We start from the raw sequence: 14,138 nt of genomic DNA on the forward strand, positions 1-14,138 counted from the left end.
AAGGAGGCCCAGACCCTTCCCCTTTGGGGTTATCGGTCTGCCTTGGCAGCCGAGCAGCAGGGAAGGGCTCTCCTCTCCTGGAATTTGAGTTTGGTGAGCCATGGTTTGGTGAACATCTGCAGCATGATCTGGACTTTGGAGTTACAAATTGAAACCTTGGCCACGTTTAACTCCAGTTTGGCACTACGGGTGAACCCGTCCAAGGTGAAATCAAATCTAGACCACTAAACAATCAAAGACCAGACCACATCAACTAACCCAAATTTTATAGACAACATTGTTAACTAGGAGCTAATAAAGAATTATTCTATGCTGAAATGCTTTGGGCACCACAGAGTACCTGGAGCTGTTTTTGTTTGTTGGCACTACTGCAATTATTTCCTAATGGCTGCCTGTTTAGGCTGCACTTCTAATTATACTCCCGAGTAAGTATGTTTAGGACTGGGCTGTTGTAAGTAATGTATAACTCACAATTGACCTCAGATGTGTATATGCAAAAAATATATTTATTTATCTTTTACTGTCTGAAGAAAAGATGACAATTCAGATGTCTTATTCACATCTATTAAATATACAAAGATAATGCAGAGATATGTAGTGTTGCACACAGGTTATTTAGAGATAAATTTCTTCCTATCCCATGCCATCAAAAATGCATATCTCTCTCTCTCTCTCTCTCTCTCTCTCTCTCTCTCTCTCTCTCATTCACACCCCCCCCCCCACACACACCCCTACCCCGTCTTCTCTTTATTATAGCTTGTAGGGAATGAAAGAGGGTTGTGAGATGATTTCTATAAAATGCATAATGGAAACTTCACTGAAAATGTAAGCTTACTCTGTATCACAAAAGTGAACATGTAAAATCAGTGTGTTGTTAGGAAACAGTCTGAAAATAAAACAGAATGTATGATAATGCTATATGGTATAGCCATATGTTAAAAATACTGTGAAGTTTTGATTGCACCATTAAAAAAATCTTGAGAAGTCTGAAAAGGGCATCTACAATGATCAAGGCATTCCCTATGCTGGGAGTTCTTTGTTTATATTAAAAAACATGGTAGAACTTATAAAATTATAGATGATGTGGAGACAGTGATTTTTTTCCTCATTTATTGTAACTTGGGTAGCAATGACTGCTATAAATGTTCAAATAAATCAGATTAATGATGATAGCTAAAATGGTGTTTCCGTATTTAGAGACAGTATACTTCTGGTTATTGGATGCTCAGGGTAAAGAAGGGATGGCAATATTCATAATATTCTCTGTGTTCCTTGGAGGCATCCGGTTAGACACTTTTGGAGTAAGAATACTTTTGGAGTAAGAATGGAGTAAGAATGCAGATAGACCTTTGCCAGATCAAGCAAGGCAAGTATTGTTTGCTCAAAGCTTCCAATAACTATGAAGAAGTAAATGCTGTACTTTAGGCCATGTGTGCAACTGGGGCTGTGCATGTGCTGTTGTGGGATGAACTGTAACAGAACAGATTCTAGCATCAAGATTATTCCTAACACAAGGCAACAGAGATGCTGTCATCCCACCAGCCATTATACCGGGCCTTCTTGGTCGCTGCCCCGAGATTGTGGAATGCGCTCCCTGCTGAGATATGATCCTCCCCATCTCTGGCAATTTTCAAAAAACACCTGAAAACCCATCTCTTCACCCAAGCTCACTCAGCATCCTAAATTTTGGAGGTTTTAAAATCTGGTTTATTTTAAAATTTAAAACCTGATTTTGGGGGTTTTAATTACTGTAATGGTTTAATAATTTGTTTTAGCTCTTTACTGTTTTAGTGGTTTGTTTTAACTGTAAACCGCCCTGAGCCTTTTGGAAGGGCAGTATATAAATCAAATCAAATCAGTCAGTCAATCAATCAATAATATACCGATCTGCAGCGCAGACTGGATGTGTCAGTTGAGCATCAGAAGTATAGTTATTCCACTGTGTGGCACAAGCTACATCCCATCCCTTCCTCTGAATTTATCTTGCTTGTTTTGTGTGTGTTATCCTTTTAGGTTATTGAGAACTGTGGGACAAGATATGTATTCATATATGCACATATCAATTTGTCAGCATTTAGTCTACTCTGAATAACAGCTGAGATCATTATGAGGTGTCACAAGCATTTAAATGCTTTTTCAACCAAACCATGCTTGTATCTGAGGGATTGTATATGGTTTTTTAATCCCTTGCCTTCCCAATTCTCCGATGGACACCACAATGTGCATGTAACTCTTCTCCTGTCTCAACAAGTGTGAGTTACTAGAAGCTGTCCTGCACATCTTGCAGCACAAAGGAATCCTCTCTAATAAAACGCTTGGTGTCCGTCCGTGGACGGACACCAAGCGTGTGTCCGTGCCTCCCTGGCCTGTTCTGGGCATGCGCAGAGCGCATGCCCAGAACAGAGCAAGGGAGACACAACTGCCAGCACCCGGTGGCCATCTTGGGCGGCCAGAAGCGGCCGCCCCGAAGAAGCCGGGTAAGCGGCGGCGGGGGACACTGGCCGAGGAGGCAGCGGAGCCATGGCTGAGGCCTGGCCGCGCTGCTGCTTACCCGGCTTCTTCGGGGCAGCCGCTTCTGGCCGCCCAAGATGGCCACCGGGTGAGGCGGCGGAGTAAACGATGCGGCTGTGGGCCCGGGCAGCGGTGGGCCCGGCCGGAGCCGTGGGAGGTGGTGGGTGTCGGGCCCGGCCGGAGCCGCGGGCGGCGGTGGGTGTCGGGCCCGGCCGGAGCCGCGGGCGGCGGTGGGTGTCGGGCCCGGCCGGAGCCGCGGGCAGCTGTGGGTGGCAGGAGAGGGAATGGCGGCGGCGGTCCGGAGCACACAGCTCCACTAGCGCCCGTTATCCAACGGGCTATAAAACACTAGTAATAATAATAATGAGGAGGAGGAGAAGGAGGAGGAGGAGGTATTTTCCAAGGGGACTCACTATCCCCTCTGTTGTTTGTAATCGCCATGACCCCACTTTCACAAATACTAAACAAAACAGGCCTCGGATAGCAAACATCTAAAACATCAAGTAAAATAAACCATCTGCTCTACATGAACGATCTGAAGTTGTATGGAAAGTCCCAGTCAGAAATCGAATCACTGCTAAACACTGTCTGTATATTCAGTAGCAATATAGCAATGGAGTTTGGAATAGACAAGTGTGCTGCATTAATAATGAACAGAGGGAAAATAACAAAAACAGAAGGAATAGAACTGCCCAATGGAAGCAAGATCAAGAACCTGGAAGAGAAAGAACATTACAAATACTTGGGCATTCTCCAGGCTGATAACATTGCACACACTGAAGTTAAAAGAAAAATTGGAAGAGATTACATCAGGAGAGTTAGAAAAATCCTAAAGTCCAAACTCAATGGCGGGAACACCATACACGCCATAAACACCTGGGCTATACCTGTTATCAGATACACTGCAGGAATAATAGACTGGACCCAGGCAGAGCTAGAGACGCTAGATCGTAAGACCAGGAAAATAATGACCATCAATCATGCTCTGCACCCCCGCAGTGATGTCGATAGGGTATAGCTCCCTCGCAGCTCAGGTGGAAGAGGAATGCTGCAAGTCCATCAAACAGTGGAGGAGGAGAAAAGAGGCCTTGAAGAATATATAAAGGACAGTGAGGAAGATGACTTAAAATGGTCAATAATGAGAAACTATTCAACACCAATGAAACAAAGCAGGCCTACAAGAAAGAACAAGTCAAGAACTGAGCAGAAAAATGGAAAAACAAGCCACTGCATGGTCAATATTTGCACAATATAAGTGGAAAATCAGACATCACCAAGACCTGGCAATGGCTTAAGAATGGCAACTTGAAGAAAGAAACAGAGGGTTTAATAATGGCTGCACAAGAACAGGCACTAAACACAAATGCTTATATTGACACAAACAGCCTATATTCTGCGACAATATCTATAATAACAGCAACAACATTGATAATAAAATTCAGCCATCCCAGGTCCTTGGGAAGGACTCGATGTTTGGATAAAACAAACCAGTCAATAACACCTGTCCGACTGTGTAAACAAGAAATAATAAATTATTATTATTATTATTATGGACTTTTTCATATCTTTCTATAATAAGCAGAAAGTTGGATTTAATCGTCTGTATTTATTTTTTCTGTAAGTAGAATTGTCTGTCTGAAGTTTGTTCTGTCAGTGTTGGTTCAGCTTCAGAAATACACACTAGTGAAAAAGGCTTTGGTAGGCATACTTTAAAAATATTGTTTTGTAGAAATATAAAGTATATAATGTTGGTTGACACCCCCACACTGATATTGCTGGATCTATGTCTGTCTGTCTATCTAATTTGCATCCCACCCATGGTATCATACATGAGGGTTTCCTCCCACTGAAGTCAGAATCATCCTGTGAGTTTAATGTCTGAGCAGGAATTTGAACCCAGGTCTCCCTGGTCCAAGTCCAACACGCAAGGGTGCACTTGAGCAACTCCTCACATTTCGGAGGAGGGGGAAAAGGAAGGCACTTTTGAGAGAAAGTGATGGGCTACTATTTATTTGTTTGCTTGATTGATTTGTCAGCGGGGAGAAAGACACTTTTGGAAGAGATATGAGTAATTAGGTTTGGCAAGGGAGAGAAAGAAAAGACACTTTTGGAGGGGAGTTGTGGGTTGCTCTGTTTGGCAGGGAGGGAGCAATACACTTTGGAGGGGGGATAAGGGTTATAGGTTTGACGGTATATGAGTTCAGTCAAATGAGGGGGGAAACTTCTCAAATGCTTAGAGGGGGATCTGCATCCCTGTGCCACAACAGCAACCTATAATTACCATTCGGAATTAGTGCCCCGTTTTCCAGTTCAACATTGTGTCAAAGCCCATGATGACGCTTGGTTGGAATAAGGCCCTCAAAAATTCTCCTCATGTTGACTCCCTGGTGGGGCAAATGGCTGGACACAGGCACAGCCTATATAATCCACCAGGCTGAAAGGCGGCAACCCTCGCTGGACAGCATATTTCTCCCCGCCGCCGCCACCCATGGCTGTGTATATCCTCCCCAGCATTCGAGGAGAGAAGCAAAGGGTTGGGGGAGGGGGAACCCAGACGGACTCCTCCTTCTCAGCTACTTGAGAGTAGGGGTGTGCGTGTCTGAGCGAGCGAGTGAGGGGGGATTATTTTTAAACTCTCCCTCGCAATGGAGCCTTTGATACATTATTCATTAGGCCGAAAAAGGCTGAAGTGCTGATGTCAGTCAGGAGGCTGGAGCCTAGTGCGGAGAAGCCTTGGTCTTGCTGCTGCTGCTGCTTGCTGCTGTTGCTTCTACTGCTGCAGCGAGAGAGCGACTCAGACTGAGCATAAGGGTGCAGCATGCTGCCTGGCTCCTGTTCCAGCCTCTTCAGCAGCAGCAGCAGCAGCAGCAGCAGCACCGGCATTGCTCAGGCCAAGAGTGCAGGGCCAAGAGGGGACCACGAGGAGGAGGGAGCAGTATGGCTCGCTTGCCGGGCAGCGGCTGCAGTGGCGGCTCCTTCTGGCTCTTGGTCCTGGCGGCGGCATGCCTGCTGCATCGTGCCCAGGTGAGGAAACCGGTCCGATGTCCTGCCACATGCAGCTGCACCAAAGAATCCATCATTTGCGTCGGATCGGCCAGCGTGCCACGAGCCATCCCCAGCGACATCGGCTCCTTGTAAGTGAAGCCTGTGCATCATCAGAGCTATTAATGGACTAGGAGAGGGAGGGGTGGAAGTGGAACCCCCCACTCCACTCTCGGGGAGGGGGGAGGCTAAGTTCAGGTTAGGGGTTTTTGTTTGTTTGTTTGTTTGTTTTAAACTTTCCTCGTTGCATGCGTAAATCTCGGCAGTGTGCAGTACAATTAGTGAAGGGTGGTGTCTGGCGTTCCCGTTGCTATAGTCGTGTGTGTCGTTGTGCAGTTCTGAGGGGAGTGTGATTATTTTGTCCGAAAAGTCCTTTTTTTAGCACAAGAATGCTTGAGCATTCAGTTCCAGAGAGCAAAAAGATTGGGGGAAATGGGTAGCCACCTAAAACTCAAATAACTAGGGAGATGTAGCAAATGGCCATATTCGAGTGAAGGAATCATTACATCTGGATGATTAATTATCTGGCATTAACTGCCTTGGAACAAAGATGGTTCAGTCTCTTGGAACTTGAGAGTGAGTTAGCTGCATTTAGAAATGAAAGACTTTTCAACTCACATCACTTAAAAACCCTGCAGTTCCTGCTAATTCTATTTCACATCCTGATTTTTTCCCTCTCCTTTTAAAAAATCCATAATACAGGGAGGCAAACAAAGCATACCTCCCTTTGCTTTTTGAGAGAAAGGCCATCAAAAGTACACAGTATTAAGGATTAATGGGTAGAAAGAAGCAGTGAAAAGAGACTTTCAAAGTCTATTTGGGGCAGGTGCAGAACTGGGGCGGGGGGGGGGAGAATACAAGGAGGAGGCATGATCCCCAGTGGGAGGGGACAAGGCAAAGGTGTTAACGGAGATGAGGGTGTTGGTGATGATGTAGATAATGACGACAATAAAAAGTGTAATGATTCGTTCCCGTTTCTCTGGCTTTCCTTCCCCAGGAGCCTAGTAAATGGAACGTTTTCTGAAATCAAAGAAAGAATGTTTTCTCATCTGCCTTCCCTGCAGTTGCTGTAAGTATTGCAATTAAAAAACAAACAAAAACCCAAGCAAAATGGTTAAGTTCACCCCTGGGTGGAGATGGGCATCACAGAGCTGTCTCCAAATCAGAGGTTGAGATCCACCAGTGAGCTGAAAGTGAAGGTAGTTCACTCTGAAATTTATTATTATTATTATTATTAACATTTTATATCCCGTTCTTCCTCCAAGGAGCCCAGAGTGGTGTACTACGTACTTAAGTTTCTCCTCACAACAACTCTGTGAAGTAGGTTAGGCTGAGAGAGAAGTGACTGGCCCAGAGTCACTCAGCAAGTGTTATGGCTGAATGGGGATTTGAACTCGAGTCTCCCCAGTCCTAGTCCAGCCCTCTAACCACTACACCACACTGGCTCATGGTGAGTGTTAGTTTCTACATCTGTTGAAAGATTGAGAGATAGGTCCTCAGTCAAAGGCTAAATTTGCATTGGTGACCTGCAAAGTAAAAACAAAAACAAAAACCACTCTGAGGAGTCATTGCTTTAGAAGGAAAGGAAAAGTTAACAATTGCTGTGTTGGAACAACTTGTCTTCACTGACATCATCATACTAAGGTTGTTCACACGAACACTCTAGGGAGAGATGGCAGGGAGGCAGGCTCCTAACTGTCTCCTCACACAAAACCTCCCTTCCCCATATAGCTCTGCTGCTCATGTGGCACATCAGCGGCACAATGGTGAATGGCAGAGCCAGGAGCCAGAGGAGGAAGTCCTCCAGCATCCTACAATGCTCCACACCTGGAGCTTGGAGGATTTCCCCACTTCTGGGTGCTCTTGTCACCTGGCTCTGTGGATGCTTGGGCTGCAGGCAGCCTGAGGGTTCACACGACTGGGTCTGGGTACAAATCCTGGGCTACCCTGGTGAAGAGTGCCGAGATCGGGACTAGTTCTGGCACTCCACATGAGCATCCCTACCCTAGTAGGGCTGTGCAAGCCCACATAGGGCTACTTGTCTGCACACCCTTACTGTAAAGCAATTTATGTAATGCATGTAGATTTATAGCTGGGGGGGGAACACACCACACACGTTCCTGGTGTTAGGAATTATGTTTCAAGGCTTATGCTAAAAATGCAAATATATTTGAGCACTGTGAATAATATAGCTACAGTAGTAATGTATTGTTGGAAAAACATCCCAAGACATTAGTTTTAGGGGCTCTTGGACACCACCATGATAAGAAGTTCATGTCTCTTTACCACACCTGCACAGTCTTATCTCCCACTTTGATCCAAGAAAACCCTCCATCTTCAGTTTGGTCCATATGACCAATCACTGTCACATTGTAAACACAATCTACATGGTGGTCCCTGCTGGTTTGTGTCTTTCTTTCATCAGACAAAGGGTAGGTAGCACTTCCACATTCATGGTGGAGAGGAGAGGAGAGCCCCCCTGGAAGTTTGATTTTTGCTAGCATCTATACCCAGCAATGGTTGTGTGCATGCGCATGGCATGCACATGTGTCAGCCATTTCCATGGCTATGCTGAACAGGGCTGCAAGGAGAAATGCTGCAGCCCCACACCCACACTTTTTGGGAGAGCACCGGCGGGGGGAGAGTGGCGGAGCAGGGATGAGCAGGTAGGAAGCACCATTCCTGCCCTTTAAAGTAACCTCCCGGCCTCTGAACCAGCTCAAACATGGCACTTCAAACCAGTTTAGTGCTCCAGAAAAGAAGCACCGAACCGGTTCCATGCACATCCCTACTATCTCGTCCAGCATCCTATTTCACACAGTGGCCTACCAGTTGCCTCTGAGGAGCCCACAGGCAAGAGATGAGGGGATGCCCTCTCTCTTGCTGTTACTCCCCTGCAACTGGTATTGAAAGGCATCTTGCCTCTGAGGCTGGAGATGGCCTATAGCCCTCAGGCCCATAGCCATTGATAGACCTGTCCTCCATGAATTTATCTAAACCCCTCTTAAAGCCATCCAGGCTGTTGGCTGTTACCACATCTTGTAGCAGAGGATTCCATTGGTTGATTATGCATTCTGTGGGAAAAGTCCTTCCTTTTGTCAGTCCTAAATTTCTTGGCACTCAGTTGCATAGGATGACCCCTAGTTCTGGTGTTATGAGAGAGGGAGAAAATTTTATCTCTATCAACTTTATTCGCACCATACATGATTTTATAGACCTCTATCATGTCTTCCCTCAGTTGTCTTTTTTTCTAAACTAAAAAGCCCTAGTTGTTGTAGCCTTGCCTCGTAAGGAAAATGCTCCAGGCCCCTGATCATCTTGGTCGCCCTCTTCTGCCTTTTTTCCAGCTCTACAATGTCCTTCTTAAGATATGGTGACCAGAACTGCATGTAATACTCCAATTCATGCTTGCTACCACAAGACCAGCTCTCCAGCTGATGAGATAGTCAATGAACACTAGCACCAAGAGTTTCTGGATAAGCCTAGCAATGACTGCAGACCCTGGGGGGACCTGTTGGAAACTGCTGTCCCCAGATATTCTGCCCAGCTCCATCACAACCAGAACTAGAGAATCAGGTCCATATTTTAGTTTACAGATCTCAGTGGTAACTACATAGCAGTTCACATATTTTGTTGCACACATTTACAGGTGTCTGTACATGTATACACGTTCTTTTGTGAATGATGGTACATGAGTTCATTTTAAAAGTCATCATGGGAACTAGGCTTCTCAAATGTAGAATACAAATCACATGTACTGCTGTAAACATGTTGAAAGTAAGGTGTGAATAACTGGATGCTCATACAGATCAACAAATACTTAATCACAAAGCTTGGTTCCACAGGTTCCTTTGTCCTGGCATGCCTGTCTGTGGGCTTTGGGTCTACAGTAGATGGTGAGCTGGAATATCAGCTTCAGCCCCTAGCCAAGGATAAGGTTATAAGCAACCTGGACTCCTCTTCTGAGGTGGGAAGAAGCCCCTAGCTATGCTCAAATGGCTTGAAGGCTGGGCCTATCCCTACACATCTCTAGTGTACTCCTGATGATATGACCCCGATGAAGACAGTATATTATTTTGCGCTTTTGCCTCGTCTCATGTGTAACAGAAATAACCCTTGCTCATCTGGGGTCACTATGACAGGCTCTTCTCTTTTAGGACCAGCGTCCTGACCCAGTAGGCATGGAGTAGGCCTTCTTATTCTACCATCCAGTGTGGCAAGATCCAGATAGTGACCTCTAGACCCCCTCTAATCCAGTGCTAGCACATCTTACCATCATGATATTCCAAAATGTTCTGGAACTGGTCTGGCTTGGTTGGGCTCAGCCAGAGCTAAGAGCTTCTTCCATATAATTCATTATATGGGTTTTCATATTAATATTTCCCATAGTTACTAAATGGTAATTTCATTGTGCCACTGATTTTTTTTTAAAAAAATTTTTTACTCAGCTAAAACATAAATGAAACAATAGGAACAAAATAGATCATCCCCATTTTGTTGGGCATCAAATGGGCATGGTCATGCTAAATAAATGAACTATGACTATCTATTTGCCAGTTAGCCAGTTCCCAGCATTCTACCATATTCTCAGTACCCATTACACCCTAGCATGTTCAGGAAACAGAACCCAGGATAGGACTATGTAAAACAGGCTTAATTGATAATGGATGGAAACACCAGTGGAAGGGAATAAGTCTAGTCCCCACTCCTCTGGTGTCTCTGAATATAACCCTTTCCTTCCTCCAATATAGGTGAATGACTACCATTTATTCCTGCGGGGAACAGTAAAGTACTGCATTTAGGAACATACTGTGGTGGAACAACCAGCAGCCAATACTTCTAATACCCAATGGCCCAGCCATCACTGACTGGAGAAGAGCAATGTCACTCCTTCCCCTCTAATGGCGTTCCAGTCCCCTGGCTTGAAGGGCATGGGATGGAAGTGTTGCTTAGTTCTTTTTCAGGTCTTGGATGCTGTGGTCAGTTTGGGGTAACAAGGAAAGAGCTCAAATTGGGGGGGGGATAGAATTGCCTCTGTCCTTTGCTTTGTCTGTGGCATGGCTGGAAATAGAACTGTCAACTCTAAATTTCTTGCCATCCATGAAGCCACTGCCGCTGCTGCTTGGTGGAGGGAAAGGAAAGAATTAGGCCAGTAGATGTGGTGAGTGGATAGTTTCTCTCTCTCATCTCATCCCATGCCACCCTCAAATTTGCCCTTTAACTACTATGTTATAACAATGGAGTAGCTAGCTGTACCACATCTTGGATATCAAACATGCACCAGGTTAAAAGGTTAGGAATTCTAGATCAAGGCAGGCATCCTTTGTTTAATGAAAACAGTCATACCTATTGTATTGTGTCTCTTATAATATAGCTTTTATTAGTTATATAACTATGTAAGCGTTCTTGGAGTTCTGGTTAATTCAATTTTAATTTGCCTCCTTTCTTTCTACTAACCCTGCTGTATTTCATCTGCATATTAGTACTTTGTTAATTGGAAATGTTCAAACCAATGTTTGTGGTTAGCTATGGCTGTGTGGGGTCAGACATCACATAACTCTTTCCAATTTAATATGGTTCAACTGACGAGGGGTGTATTCAGTGATGTGTCTATTGCATCATTATTTCCAAAAATGCAAACAGCTTATATGTCTGCATTTTTAAATCTTACTGAGGGGAGCCATGAGGTGTTGTTCCCAAGCCACACATAAGTAAATTATAAGAGAACACATAGAAGAAGACACATTTGTCAAAATGTGCTGGTCATTTCCATTCAGTTTTATTAATCCCCCATCTTCGACATTCACCTCTTTCAGCTTACTTGGACAATAAGACCAGAGAAAACCACTTGTCTTCTGTTATCAGCCCCTTTCCTCTTCCAGTTTCTCCTCTCTCCACCGGTGATAGGCACAACTAAAAAGCTACCCAAACTCTTCCACAATATGCACTTTTGGGAAATTACTAGAGCCCTTTCCCCCTCACACCTTCATTTTCTATTGTTAAACATGTGGTCATCAGAGGGTAGGTTGCACCACAAAGATATGAGTATTAAATGTCCATTTGTCTCAAAGTCCTTGGACAGAGTACAATAGGTGAACTTCCTATTACTTCCTCAGTTCTTTGTATGTTTTCTCAATAAACCTATTAAAAGAAGTTCATCATTGAGTATTTTCTTATACTTCCATAAATTCTGTGCGCCATGTCTTAATGTTTCTCTCTTAATATTTGCATTCAATTTTTTTAGACTGCTGAATTCTAATTTATTCACTATCATTCGAGATGATGCCTTTGGTGGTCTTTTCCATCTAGAGTACTTGTAAGTTCATTGCTTATAATAATACTTCACATTCGTATAATGCTTTTTTAGTGCTCGCAGAAGGTCACGTGTATTATTTTGTTATAATTCTTACTACCACCATGCAGGGTAAGTAGGTATTATTCTCTCCATATAGCAGCTGGGAAGCTGAGGCTGAGAGGGAGTGGTTTACCCATGGTCAACTAGGGAGTTCATGACAGAGGTTCAAACCCAGAAAGTCTTGCATCTCAGGTTAGTCCCTTAGGCACTACACTACATCAGCTCCCATGTATTATGCTAAAAAACAAAAACGAATGAAGCTACTCTGATGATTTTCCAGAACAATCACATTGAAGGAAAATATCTCCATTCCATAGCCACTGTGCAATTCAAGTTGCTTTCTCTTGATCTTTTCACATGTTGCAACCTATGGAGACAAGTGGGTGTAGAAACATAGACTATTTCCTCTTCCCACTGTAAGTTGTAGTGTGCAGACTGGGAACTAGTGCAGGTGCCCAACAGGAGATACCCAGGCTCCAGATATGGGGAGAACTAATACATTTACAGGGAAGGTACATGAATTCTCACATATTGCAACCTACAGGAGAAAGCTGAAGTGCAATCCCGCTTGGGATTTTGCTCCTTGCTACAAGTTGTGTTACTTGCACAGTGGCATTCACAACCAAATGTCTCATATGGCTTTGGAGAAGGTTCAGATTATTTTTAAAAGGTCTTTGGTGCTCTGTTGTGATTTTATGTCCCAAAGTAATGGCTGGAATCCAAAGAATCACAGAACTAGATCCACAGCTCCTAGGAAACTTTGCATTGTGTTTCTCAAACAGTATACCCAATTGCCAGCCACACAACATGGCAAACTGCTTTTAAAACTGAGGGGGACTTTCAAGAGCTAATTGTGAAATGGCACGGTGGGTGGGAGTGGCTGCTTTCCAAAGGAAAACAATAAATGTCACACTGGCCATGCTCAAGCCTTTTGGGTTTTTCTAAAGTAGTTCTCTGGATCACAGCCAAAATGCTGATGATCAAGAGCTGGTGATAAATTGGTGATCTCATTCTAGCTGTGATGTAAAATGTGTGGGGTTAATAGGAGAGCATTTAAATCTCATGAAACGTGCTGCACATCATACTGAAAAGCTGGATTACAGTAAGTGAAATGATGAGGTTTCTCTGAAAACTAGATTACAATCTCTTTGAAAATTAGATTGTAAATATTAGTTTTTTCTGTTCAGTCATGTGATTTGTTCCCTCCTGATCAATGCTTCTTTCTTCTTTGTTGCAGGATTAATGTTAAAAGGAACAAATAAGAATTATTGCAACAGCCACAGCCCTTAATATTACTACTGCCTAAATGCTACTTCCTACAAAAAGGGGGGAAATAGATGCAACTTGTAGGGCATGATCTAGCCAAAATGAACCATTTTCTATTAATTTCAGTAGGAAAATTAAGCATATTTTAAAATATCTCCTAATAAAATCAATGGCACCTCCCAGTACTTAATTTTTGCTAGATTGTGCTCTAACTTTGCATTTATATTGGTTCTAGCTTTTTACAGCTTTTATGTAGGTGTAGCTACCCTGTACTTAGAGTGGGGAGAATTACAAATATTTCATTAAAAATCAATCAGTTAAAAAATTTGTTCAGTCAATCAATCACACTATTAATTATGCTGTGAATTCCTAGTTGCCATTGTTTCTTTTCCATCCAGTGCCTTTAAAAAGATTTGTTATAAATTTTGTCTGAGAGCACAAAATATTCACATCACTGAAGTGTAGCCAAATCCTGTACTGCCAGTTGTGAAACTGGAAAACATTCACCAGATCAGCATTGCACCTTGGGAATGTAGGTCAAGTAGGTCTGTGAAAGCATTGGCCATTGTGTGGTGGGATTGCTTCATCAGCGATGTTTGCCCACTTTGCAAGTGCAGCTGCTAAATCAGAAATGATGAAAGCAGACTTCCAGCCTGATCCAAAGCTCACCAAGAACTCAGATGCTCACACAGAGCTCCTGCACTGTTCACTGCACTGTTCACTGGACGAAACTCTCAAATCCACAAGTAACAGGTTGAACAAGGCTTTTGTTAATCAAACAGCAAGAGCGATAACACTATTCACTTGGCAGTCCACACTGTTCCTCAGAATTCTGCTTTTTCTTTTTTCCTAAACATTTTCTTTGAACTGTGTCTCCTCTAACATTTTGGCCACAGGAAATTACAAAAGAAAATGTGGGCCCGGCTGAGTGGATCCACAGTTAGGGTTATCAGCCCTCCAGGAC

At 43.7% G+C, this 14,138-nt stretch overlaps 1 protein-coding gene across 3 annotated transcripts in view; it reads left to right on the top strand.

The window, feature by feature from the left end:
- The window catches only part of LGI2 (leucine rich repeat LGI family member 2), a 71,567-nt gene that overhangs the window by 24,232 nt on the left and 33,197 nt on the right, over positions 1–14,138 (top strand). The window contains exons 1-3 of one of the 3 annotated variants that reach the window (XM_053256744.1): positions 5,060–5,645; positions 6,551–6,622; positions 11,798–11,869. In XM_053256744.1, coding sequence (XP_053112719.1) covers positions 5,449–5,645; positions 6,551–6,622; positions 11,798–11,869 — 341 coding nt within the window. In that variant the 5' untranslated portion in view covers positions 5,060–5,448. Of the gene's footprint in view, positions 1–5,059; positions 5,646–6,550; positions 6,623–11,797; positions 11,870–14,138 lie in introns of those variants that run through there. The other 2 variants (XM_053256746.1, XM_053256745.1) reach the window with 2 other exon arrangements.

The sequence above is a fragment of the Hemicordylus capensis genome, chromosome 5 (assembly GCF_027244095.1).
Source record: "Hemicordylus capensis ecotype Gifberg chromosome 5, rHemCap1.1.pri, whole genome shotgun sequence".
NCBI classification, from domain to species: domain Eukaryota; kingdom Metazoa; phylum Chordata; class Lepidosauria; order Squamata; family Cordylidae; genus Hemicordylus; species Hemicordylus capensis.